Source organism: Tasmannia lanceolata, unplaced genomic scaffold, assembly GCF_043159265.1.
Source record: "Tasmannia lanceolata isolate RefF3 unplaced genomic scaffold, GAP_Taslan_0.1 ptg000016l, whole genome shotgun sequence".
NCBI lineage: Eukaryota > Viridiplantae > Streptophyta > Magnoliopsida > Canellales > Winteraceae > Tasmannia > Tasmannia lanceolata.
The window spans coordinates 15,413,503-15,424,538 of record NW_027518693.1 but is presented as its reverse complement, the minus strand read 5'-3'; the positions used below and the strand labels follow the sequence as shown (position 1 = coordinate 15,424,538).

Here is an 11,036-nt window from a genome sequence, read left to right as displayed (position 1 = left end):
TTTTGTGCCTTAACTTAAACAGCCCATGCCCAAAGAATTATCTCCATACAATGATCCTAACCCTCCAATCTAATGGAGGAAGTGAAATTGGAATTTTGTCATAGTCCTAATATTCAATGAGTCAACTCAAAGTTTGTCCGAGTTGTCTCATCTCTAGTCGAGTTATCGAGTGAGGCCATCAATAATTTTCTTATAAAATCCTATACAAATTACAGAAGTTTACATATATTTGAATAAAAATCTATTGAGTCTTGAGTGATTGTTGAGCTGACTCGACTCGGGAGTCTACCCGAGTTTTCCGAGTTACTGTCGGTGGACCAGACCGATCCACCAGAGAAGAGTAAACCAGGTGATTCTTTGGTATGGCCATGGCATGACATGCATTAGTGATGAGACATGGAGACAGACATCCTTTCTCATCAATGACCATCGATCTGTATTCACAGGATTCACGTATTCTCATGCAATAAAATAGCGATTTTGGGTTGACTTTACAGGTAAGGGTGAGGAAGTGAATCTTTTGAAACTAAACTTTTATTAATCATCACGTGAAAAAGATAATAATGACAACAACAAGCTATAATAAACCCCCTCTCTAAACCTGTATTAATTTCTTATTTAATTCACACCTTCACTAAATCACATGGTTCAGAAACTTAAACACATCTAGAATATCCCTATTCAATCGGATTACCTTTGCCTCCCTCTTATATCATCCACAATCACAACTTTCCTTCACTTACCAACCTTCTATTACATAAATTACAAATTATATGCAAACTACTGGGGCCTGTTTGGATACCTCATGCATTTGTATTTTGATTTGGATTTGAGTTTTGGATACAAAACGCATCAATCATCTTCATGATCTTGTTTTAAGAGAAAGAGAAAGAGAGAGCGAGGGAGGGAGGGATGTCTCGTTGCTGCAGGAGCAACATCGAGGAGCAACGATTGTGACGGAAGTTGCCACAAACGTTGATTTCCAAATAATGTCTCGCAGAAAAGATTTGAAAATCGGAATTTTTTGCACTGTTGTAACTTATTTGGAAATTCTAAGGATCTGATCTAGTTCAAAATATCAACTAAATCCAAATCTAAATTTTACTGGTATCCAAACGTGGCCGTACAGAATTTACCATCAGTATTCGTCTATTCCCTTTATTCCAATCCTCCTCAACACACTTTTTTTTATCAGATTTCCCATTTGAGACACAATTAACAATATTCGTATTATGCCACAAACACAGACAAGTAGACCTATTTCTCATGTCCACTTCTCCAATTTAATATCTCAGCCTATGAATTCTTCGCTAACTTCTAACTCAAAAATTACATAGCTAGTTCCATTTTTAATAGACCAAAACATATCAATTACCTATGTTATCTCATCACCATAAAGTCCTAAACAATAACATTCTAGGCAAAAACTATATTCGATCAATTCCTTTATAAATTCTTAGGACAACTCAAATGGATTCATTCAAGTTTAGCCAAAACTACCTCTAGCAAACTAACAAAATATAAAATCTAAGTAAAAGTTTCAACTACTATAACACTCCTAAGAACTTTCACTACCTACCTCTTCCATATATATGTTATCTTGGCTTAGTCATCTCATGACATCTCCTATAGCAACATCCTCTCATATTCTACAACTTTACAACTCACACTCATATATATGAGAACATACTATTAGATAAAGTAGGGTTCTTGATTTTCTCAACAAGATAACACGCTGGCAACAAGGATAACACGTTGGAGAAGTTGGGCTCCTTGATTTTCTACATCTTCTCTTATCTTGTTGAGCAAATCAAGAAGCCCAACTTTATCTAATACATACAAACTCGTAGGACTTGCCCCTATTTTTCTTGCATCACATTCATAGTGGAATATTTTTCATGTCATTTTCATATTGATGATTCGTGCCAAGTTGATAGAGAAAAAAGAGGTAGGGGCTAACCGAAAACAACTTGTGTAGAAACAATGAGAAAAGACTTGATGGCTAGGAACATAACAGAAAACATGACCTTAGATAGGAGAGAATGGAAGAAAATGATCTATGTAGACAAACCCAACTGGTGCCAGGATTAGACTTAGTCAATTTGAGCTGAGTAGATCCTTTCACCTTCTTCATGTAAATTTTCTAAAGGATTCATTGGCCGGCCGACCCCAACTAGTTTGGGACAAAGTCTTAGTTGAGTTGAGTTGAGTTTCATATTGATGATTCATATTATGTATGCTCGGGTAGCATTCATAACATCTTTAAATGATATTCTTGACAAACTTAGTACCTAAATGCCTTTTACATTGTATTTGGACTTGTAAGAAAATAAACTACGACTTTGCTTTTGATTATGGTTTTTGAGAACTTAACATACATACGCTTATAGTTCGGGATGATTCTGAACTTAATTATTATATTTACTTTGAAGAGGGGTTGTATGACTCTATCTATTAAGTAGACTTGATTTAATGGATTTTCCAAGAATTTTTCAAATAATATCTCATTAAATTTCTTCTCTCTTCATTACTCCTTATATTGCAAAAATGTTGGGAAATGATAAATGCGCCCCTTTTCATCACTTGGGACACCCAACTGCATTGTACCTGGCAATCAGGTCACTTCATTCCTTCAGATGTGAACTGCATCAGCACCTTTTCAGTCATAGATACACTGTAGCTGGGTTTCCCTAGTAATGAAAAGGGGCGCATTTATCATTTCCCCAAATGTTTTGTCTTGTTTTCATTGGCATATTTTATTTTAAATTTAACTACATTAGGTTGTGATAACTTCATTGTTGTCACCTATGATTCTCGCCAAATCAACATGATTAGTACACTATTTAGATGTCATTGTATGTTACTGCACTATGTCCTTTGCCATTTAGAATTAAATTTATTTTAATTTCCTACTAACCCTTCCTTCCCCTTTATTTTATCTATTTTCTTTGTTACACAAGCTAAGCAATCTATATGCATTTGTATCTTTCAAACTCACCTCCACTTCATTCGTATGTTTACTTCTTTTTCACTTTTTGCATACAAGGTGCCAAAGAGATGCAATTGTAAACACATTTCTTTCCAATAAAAATGACATTCACTACAAGAAAAGTGACATTCACCGACGGTCATGACCGTCGGTGCATATGCCAATGAATGTCGGTGTAAGTTACACCGACGCTTTTAGTGATCGTCACTGATACTACCGTGCCTAAAGGTATTTAATATATAAGAATGACGTAATGTCTCTAATTAAGTGAACTTCCCTGAACACATTGTTCTTTCCAATCTCCATTGTCCATAAAGAATTCTTCAAAGCCCAAATTTTGGGCTCTCCCTAAAAAATCCTCCCAAGAGGAGATCTCAAACAACTATTGTCCCCGGTGTTTCACTGCAAAACAGTAAGACTTGAATCTTATCTTTTTATTATTATCTTTGTGAAGCGCCACAATACATCATTGGCTTCTTTCAACAATCTTCATACAAGGGCTTTTGTGGATCCAGATGCCTACATCCATCCATAGCGGGGGTACCATCGATGATTGGAATGGGGTATCACAAGCCGTGGGGAAGTTCTAAACAAGCATTTATGTCCTTGTTCATCTATGGATTCATTGTTTACTTGATAAAGGCTTGATATTCTATTTATATTGGTGGATCAAATCGAACAATAAACATCATATACTACATAAAGAATATATTTGTAATTTTATATCACTTATCTCACACTCGTTTTTCATTAAAATCATTGTTTTCAAAGATATATTCGAGTCATCTCAACTAAAGGAGAAGAAAAAGAAACATGCATAGACATTCTTTTCGTAATGATCCTAATTTTATTATTTTTGAATTCAATATTCAATCACATACCTTTAAAATAATATAATTTTGTTCTCATACTGATCCTTTTTTTATTATTTTCAAATTAAATATTCAATCGCCTTTCAACTAATATAAATTTTTCTTATTTTTTCTGTTTCCAAAAACTTATACAGATGGGAAATGATAATTTTGCACCTTTTTCAGCATTTCCATTCCCCTTGTTTGCTTATTCCCAAAAGTATATGCATTTCTACCCCTCTTTGTTCGTCTTCTTGAAAAGTCATTTTCAAGTACAGACAAATAATTGGAAATTGAGGGAGTGTCTAGGCAATTTGGCACATATTCATTTTGTGGCCTTCTTTTTCAAGAGAGAAAACCACCTCATAGCTAAATTTGTTCATTTATGAGGTGGCACTTCACTCTTAAAAATGAGGTGTTGCAAGACTGCCTTGGCAAAATTGCTTAGACACTCATATGTGTGTGTGTGCACGCATGCATGTGTGTGGGCCAATATATATCTGCCTGACCATGTTTTGATAATGGGATGAACTCACCTTGTTTTACATTTCTTAACTAGCTGTCAATGGCGATTACAATTCCCAAAAAGTTCTCAACAGCCAATCAAAGATTTGCTTCTTCACTTCTAAGTTGTTTTATATGTAAGATTTGCATTCTAATAAATTTATCTCACTTCTCTAAGATATAATTTTCTAATTTTCTTAAAAGAAAAATGATATCTGCACTCTCCTGAAATGGTAATTGAGAGGAATTAAGTTGCATTTAAATGTTGGGGATTATGTACTAATTAACGCAAGAAACATTGGGTATTCACAATTCAGGTTGTATTTAGGTACCATCCCCCCTGTTGGGGTTTCACGCAAAAGCAAATAGTCCCACTTCGGATAAGTGAAATGGATGGGAATGGGTTATAAGGGAATGTGAATCCTCCCTCTAACGGCTAGCTTTTAGGGGTGAGTTCTACGCAGTTAGATTCCCTAGAAATGGTATTAGAGCTTAGGGCGTGGTAACCCCGGTTGCCTCCGAGGATGGGAATGTCCCTCGGGGAAGATATCGGAAACCCCAATGTAGTATCTCGTGGTTCACACGTTGCCGCCGCTCTAACAGCTAGGTTTTAGGGGTAAGTTCTACCCTGTTAGATTCCCTACACCCACTATCGGAGGAAAACGGGGATTAGGGATTCCAAAACCTTTATTATTCCTGGCTCCATTATACACAAACCAAACAGGCCCACAAGGAACCCAACTCGTTGGCACTGTCTCTAATCAAGGCAGACATGCTAGCTTCATAAGCCTCTAATCAAGGGTATATTGCAGTAGCCTCTAATCAAGGGTATATTGCAGTTTGATTTGGTCAACCACCCAACTTGCTGGTCGAGAAATTAAATTAAATTCTTGTCCTTATTCTATCCACCAAAAAAGAAAAGAAATTTGATTTTGTTTGCACCCGATAATTTTACCGATTGAGGGTGACACCCAAAACCAAATTAAGGAAAATTCATGTATTAAGTATCAACACTGGACTTACAGATCTGCTTTGTAAACAGTCTGGCCTTCCTTCATAGTACTAAACTTGTGGAGTCAACTCGAAAGTTGTCCAACTTGAGCCGACTTTCTAGTAAAACAAGTTGATTCACCAACAACCGGACAAGTATATATAAAAAAAGAGAAATTCAGTAGAACCCAGTCTCCTAATTTAGTAAGACACGATCTAATTAAAGCACTACAGATTGTACCTTTTTATGCATTAAACTGTAAGAAATATAAATATATCAACAAAATATTCAAATATTAGCAGGAAAAATGTGCTCGAGTTTTATGAGCCACCAGTCACTCGATCGAGTTAACTCGATTCGACCCACTTTAATTGAACCTAAGAGTTTAGGATTGGGTTTGAGCTTGAAATTATAGTATCTTTCTCCCAGGATAGCGTGATCCTTCGGGTTTAGCTTTTACCATAAAATCAGGTGGGGTTAGGGTTGATTCCAACTCATTTTTTTAGCAAAAACTCAACCAGTCTCAACCCAAGTTGCAACCCTATTCACCCCCTGGCTAGTTACACCAAACAAGTACATGCCAGTCCCATCACCTACATTGATCCCAAGTTGCACCCCTATTCACCCCCTGGCTAGTTACACCAAACAAGTACATGCCAGTCCCATCACCTACATTGATGCATGTTTCATTTGGGTCTCTTTAGAATTGTCAAAATTTATCCCATTGGGAGATGTGTTTCTTAGGAATCTTAAGAGTAATTAAGTAGAGATTAGGTTTTATTATATGGATTTCTAATGCAGGTGGTCTAAGGCAAGGACAAATCCGTGATTCTAGTAAAATGGCAGTGGCATTTTTCAAAGTGAGGGTCGGTATCACCGACAGTAGGCATCAAAGCGTCAGCAACGTGATCCGACACAGACTTCCCACCGCTTTGCTCGTGTATTCTCTTTCTTCTTCTTCCCATTATTCAAAGACATGCATGGATTGCATGCATACATACCATCCATCAAGTACATATCTGTACAAATTATAGGTATTGGTAGATAGATTGTTTGTTTACATAGAGAGATAGTTAGGTCCCCATCTTCTTCTTCAACCTAAGTTTCTTTGTGTGTGTGTGTGTGTGTGTGTGTGAGAGAGAGAGAGAGAGAGAGAGAAGAAGGGATTTTCTTGTTTCTACATATTAGGGTTGGGGTCCCCATCTTTTTCAACCTGAGTTTCTTTGAGAGAGAGAGTTTTGTCCTTACATGTCAGAATTAGGGTTTCCATCTTCCACCTTGTTTCTTTCTACACCCTTTACTCTGATCACATAGTACTACATCTATACCTCTTCTCCTCATCACATTCTATTGTAGGACCTCCAACTTGTAGGATTGATAGAATTCTTCTGTCAGAGATTGATAGGCAACCATCTTTTCCATCAATTGACAAATTTTTTGCTAATTATCATGGAAAAATGATGGTTAAAGGCAAAATAAGGGTGGATTAGTACTACCATTAAGTCTTTATGCCTATATGACTTACTTTGATCTAAATCCTTTTTTCTTTTTCTTCAAGAACTCTTAAAATTCTGAGCCCAAGAAGAAGAAATTAAAGGGACATCGATGAACGGAGACGATTGTACTGAAGATTCGAAGAAGCGGCCTTCTGACAATGATGAGGGTGAGGATGAGGAGGAAGATCGCGAGCTTAGAAGTCATGGGAGCTCGAGCAACAGCTTTTTTGAGGAGAGAGAGAAGAAGGGAAGCTCAGGGTCCATACGACAATACGTCCGATCCAAGATGCCGAGGCTACGTTGGACACCTGATCTCCACCTTTGCTTTCTTCATGCCGTAGACAGACTTGGTGGCCAAGATCGTTCGTGCCCCATCTCCTTCTTAGTAGCCCATATGATCTGAACAATCTATTTAACTAGAAATTATCCCTAATTTTTTAATTTAATATCATGTGTTGTTATTGGTGCAGGAGCCACACCTAAGCTAGTTCTTCAGCTGATGAACATCAAAGGCCTTAGCATCGCTCATGTCAAGAGCCACTTACAAGTATTTCAATCAAAATTTTTGTATCTACTTGTTTAAATTTTAAAAAACTAATTAATTTAAGAAGTGCTTTCAATTCTTATAATTACTTCATTTGGGTTTGTTGAATGATTGCATCAGATGTATCGGAGCAAGAAGATTGATGATTCTGGTCAAGGTACTCAGATTTCTGCAACTGGGCTTGGGTAGAACATGAAATTAGGCTATATGATTTTCTTAAGGGGGGGCATCTTTTTAATGTTAAGGGAATTTTGCATTTTCATTGCAGTAATAAACGAGCAAGGGAAGTTTGTAGAAGATGGGGCTCACCGTACCTTCAACCTTAGCCAACTTCCCATGCTACATAGTTTTAATCAAAGGCCTATTACTACTTTAAGGTATAGAATTTGATATTTACTTGTGTTCAAATGAGTAGGATTAGATTAACCTCATGACATGACATAATCACTTTCAATGCAGATATGAAGGTGCTCCATGGGGCGATCATCGGAACTGGATGCCTAGTCCTTACATCGGCCGTGTAATGGCACCTAATCAGGATTGTATTTCAGATGATCAAACTAGAAGGGAAATCCATGAAGGGCACGATGATTTCAGATTGTTTTATAATCATAAACACCATCAAACCCAATTTGTGCAGAGCCCAATGGAACCCGAATTCATATCCCAATTGCGTGCAAGAGGAAGAACTCAAATCAGTTGTTTCAGCAACACAGTCGCCCCAGCGACAATAGATCATGGACCTTTGCCTGTGATGATAAAAGAAGAGCAACCCATGGCAAAAAGGAAGGCTGCTGATTGCGAACCAGATTTAGATCTATCGCTGAACATGGCATCAAGACACTATGAGCGCCAAAGAGTTTTAGAGGATGAAGAAACAAATAGTAGTTTAACCCTATCCTTGTTCTCACCTCCTCCATCAATGGAGGGAAGATGTCCTAAATATTTTGAAAACCCCTCAAAGCTTAGACGGTTGAAGGATGAAGATGATAGTTGGGAGCATGAGAGAATGCCAAGTACTCTTGATCTGACTATGTGAAATTCACCTTTGTAGTGAGATCTTAAGTACTTGTCTAAGGGGCTATATAGATCATAAGGGTGTACCAAAATCCAAGGTAATGATAAACATTTCTCTTATTCTTTTAATTCCCTTATGCATGCATTATCAAGGTATTGACCTATTTATGCCAAACTAACATTGGAGGAAAAAGAAAAATTGGTTCCTTTTACATCTCCCTACTCCACTTATATATATCATATTACAAGACTTGTATCACATTTTACATCAAAAGCTTAAGTAGTTTATTCTCCTGAGAAAATGAGATGAGTGCAATGGAGAAAATGGATATATAATTTCAATTAAAGATTTTCATGCTCAAGCAAACTAAGCACTACATTTGTCCTAAGCTCGGGATTTTTCACTTTGACCTTTTTTTTACAATAGAGGAAGCCAAAAGAAAATTTGGTTATTCCTTTATATTTATGAAGTTATAAAACTTTCATCACATTTGACTATCAAAAGGTAAGTAGTTTATTCCTCTAACATGATGACATGAGTCCAAAAGAAAATTGAGTTCCTATCTAAGGTGCCTTCTAGTTCACTTCCTTGCTTAAATACGTACCTGATTTCAGAAGAACTGTTGGCCCACTTTGAATGGATTGATAATGTCCTGTTGTGATCAAAAGAGCAAGGTAAGGGAGCTTGGGAGATACAAGGCCAAAGGGCATGTGTAGAGCACTAGAGATCCACCAAAAATCAAGTGTAACACTGAAATATGAAGGACTTTTATATATATCAAAACAACTAACAAGAAATCTCTACCCTTCTGCCCCTTTGAAGCTTCTCTCTAAGCTTTCCCTTGAAGCTTTTTAAGCTTACAATCTCTACACAAAAACTCCATACATATAGACTCTAGACACACCTAAAGATAATAAACATTATACACCTTGATGCATATTAATTTGCTTCACACCTAGCTGTAGTCCCCATGAGTCCACTAGGTATCCTGAGAAACAACATAGGAGATCTACATTGAATCTTTGATAATCTAGCTAGACATTAAGAACACTAGAAAACACAAAAAACACTTACATTTTCCACACCAAATAACTACGTTAGAAGACCAAAATAACTTTTCACAAGACCATGCCAATATTAATTTTGATTTACAATTTCCAATATGAATGTCAATAAAAAGTCGATGATTACCTTATTCGGAGTCATTCCTGCAGTACAATTTCCTATTTAGATGATGAGATCACTAATCTCAATATTTATCTTACTCTAGATATGCTTGCCTTCCAATCTAGACTGCCTTCTAGCTTACCATCTATCTTGTGTGCATGCCTGTTTTGGGAAGAACATCAGGTGATGGATTGCCTTCTTCTCAGTAATTCCTTCATTAACAGAAGTTGCACAATTTGATTTATGTATTTTGGCAGGTTGTTCATTTAGAAGAATAGGATTCCCGAGCCTATTTGGTTCACAACGAGAGTTTAAAGGATTTTGAAGAGGAGAATAAAAGAAAAAATATGTGATAATTAAATAAGTTGCCTAAATTCGAGAGCACACGGAAACCTCCTAACTATCATTCAAAGAAACTTCTCTCTTTTTACAAGCCTCAAGATGGCTATTATTTAATAGTAAAATAACTGAAATCTAGTCTAAGAAATCGTAACATAAGTACTTCAGAAAGAAGGATAGAGACCTAAAGAGGAGAGTAGGAGATAAGAGAGTTTGGCCGGATCCTTGCAATTTGAATTTGGCCTAAAGTTTTATTTAATTGATATGGTTTTTATTCAACCCAATTCAATTTGATTTCCTGACGATTCAATTCATTTTTTGCAGATTCAATCTGATTTTGTCAATTCAACCTGACTTTTTTATTTTAACAGATTTTTTTACAAGTTGGACCTAACTCGGGTCGGGTTGAGGCCAACCCGACTCGACCCGAGGAACCCTTTTTCCAACCCGAACCCGACCCAACCCTACCTGACTTTTTAAGCTTACCAAAAAAATTCATAAAAAATTCCGGGTTTCATTCAGGTCAGGTTGCCCAAACCCTCAACCCGAACTCAACTTGAACCTGACTTTTTTCGGGTTGAACCCAACCCATGCTACCCCTATATTCAACACATTTTTTTTCAATCCAACCCCTTTTTTGTTGATTCGACCTGTTTTTTATTTAATTATCAATTTAACCCTATTTTATCGATTTTCTGATTTTAAGCCAATTTTTTGCTCATTTTTTGCCGAATCTTCATCTTCTTCTTCATTTTCTCTTATTCTTATAGTTCCTTCTCTTCTCTTCTCTTCTCTTCTTCTTCCTCCTCCTGCTCCTCCTCCTCCTCCTTTTCTTCTTCTTTTTCTTTTTCTCCCTCTTCCTCTTCCTATGTTTCTATAGATGAATACGATGACAAATAATAGAATGACGCAGCAACAAGGGGGCTGATGGAAGAGAAGAACAGTTGTATGGTTTACACCATATTTCAAATACCAAAAGAAAGGTTAGTAATGCACGTAACATCAAGGCCTACAGCTATGATTAAGGCTTTAATTCTTGTTTATCACGATTACTAGATTGAAATCGTGAAACAAAATCCCATTTGAATATGATTGGTCGTGTCCTGATGAAAAAAAAACATTTCGAATAAGAAATAT

General features: G+C 36.6%; 1 protein-coding gene across 1 annotated transcript; it reads left to right on the top strand.

Moving 5' to 3' along the window:
* Positions 1-6,430: 6,430 nt before the first annotated feature.
* On the top strand, positions 6,431-8,606 carry LOC143848295 (uncharacterized). The gene is made up of 5 exons (XM_077357200.1): positions 6,431-7,193; positions 7,302-7,378; positions 7,496-7,532; positions 7,644-7,752; positions 7,835-8,606. The coding sequence occupies exons 1-5, from the start codon at positions 6,941-6,943 to the stop codon at positions 8,412-8,414; spliced, it is 1,056 nt and encodes a 351-aa protein (XP_077213315.1). The 5' UTR covers positions 6,431-6,940; the 3' UTR covers positions 8,415-8,606.
* The last annotated feature ends 2,430 nt before the right edge of the window (positions 8,607-11,036 follow it).

Coding starts and splice junctions, on each gene's coding strand:
- LOC143848295 (XM_077357200.1), top strand. CDS start 6,941: ATGAACGGAGACGATTGTACTGAAGATTCGAAGAAGCGGCCTTCTGAC. Junction 7,533..7,643: donor GATTGATGATTCTGGTCAAG/GTACTCAGATTT, acceptor TTTTCATTGCAG/TAATAAACGAGCAAGGGAAG. Junction 7,753..7,834: donor AGGCCTATTACTACTTTAAG/GTATAGAATTTG, acceptor CTTTCAATGCAG/ATATGAAGGTGCTCCATGGG.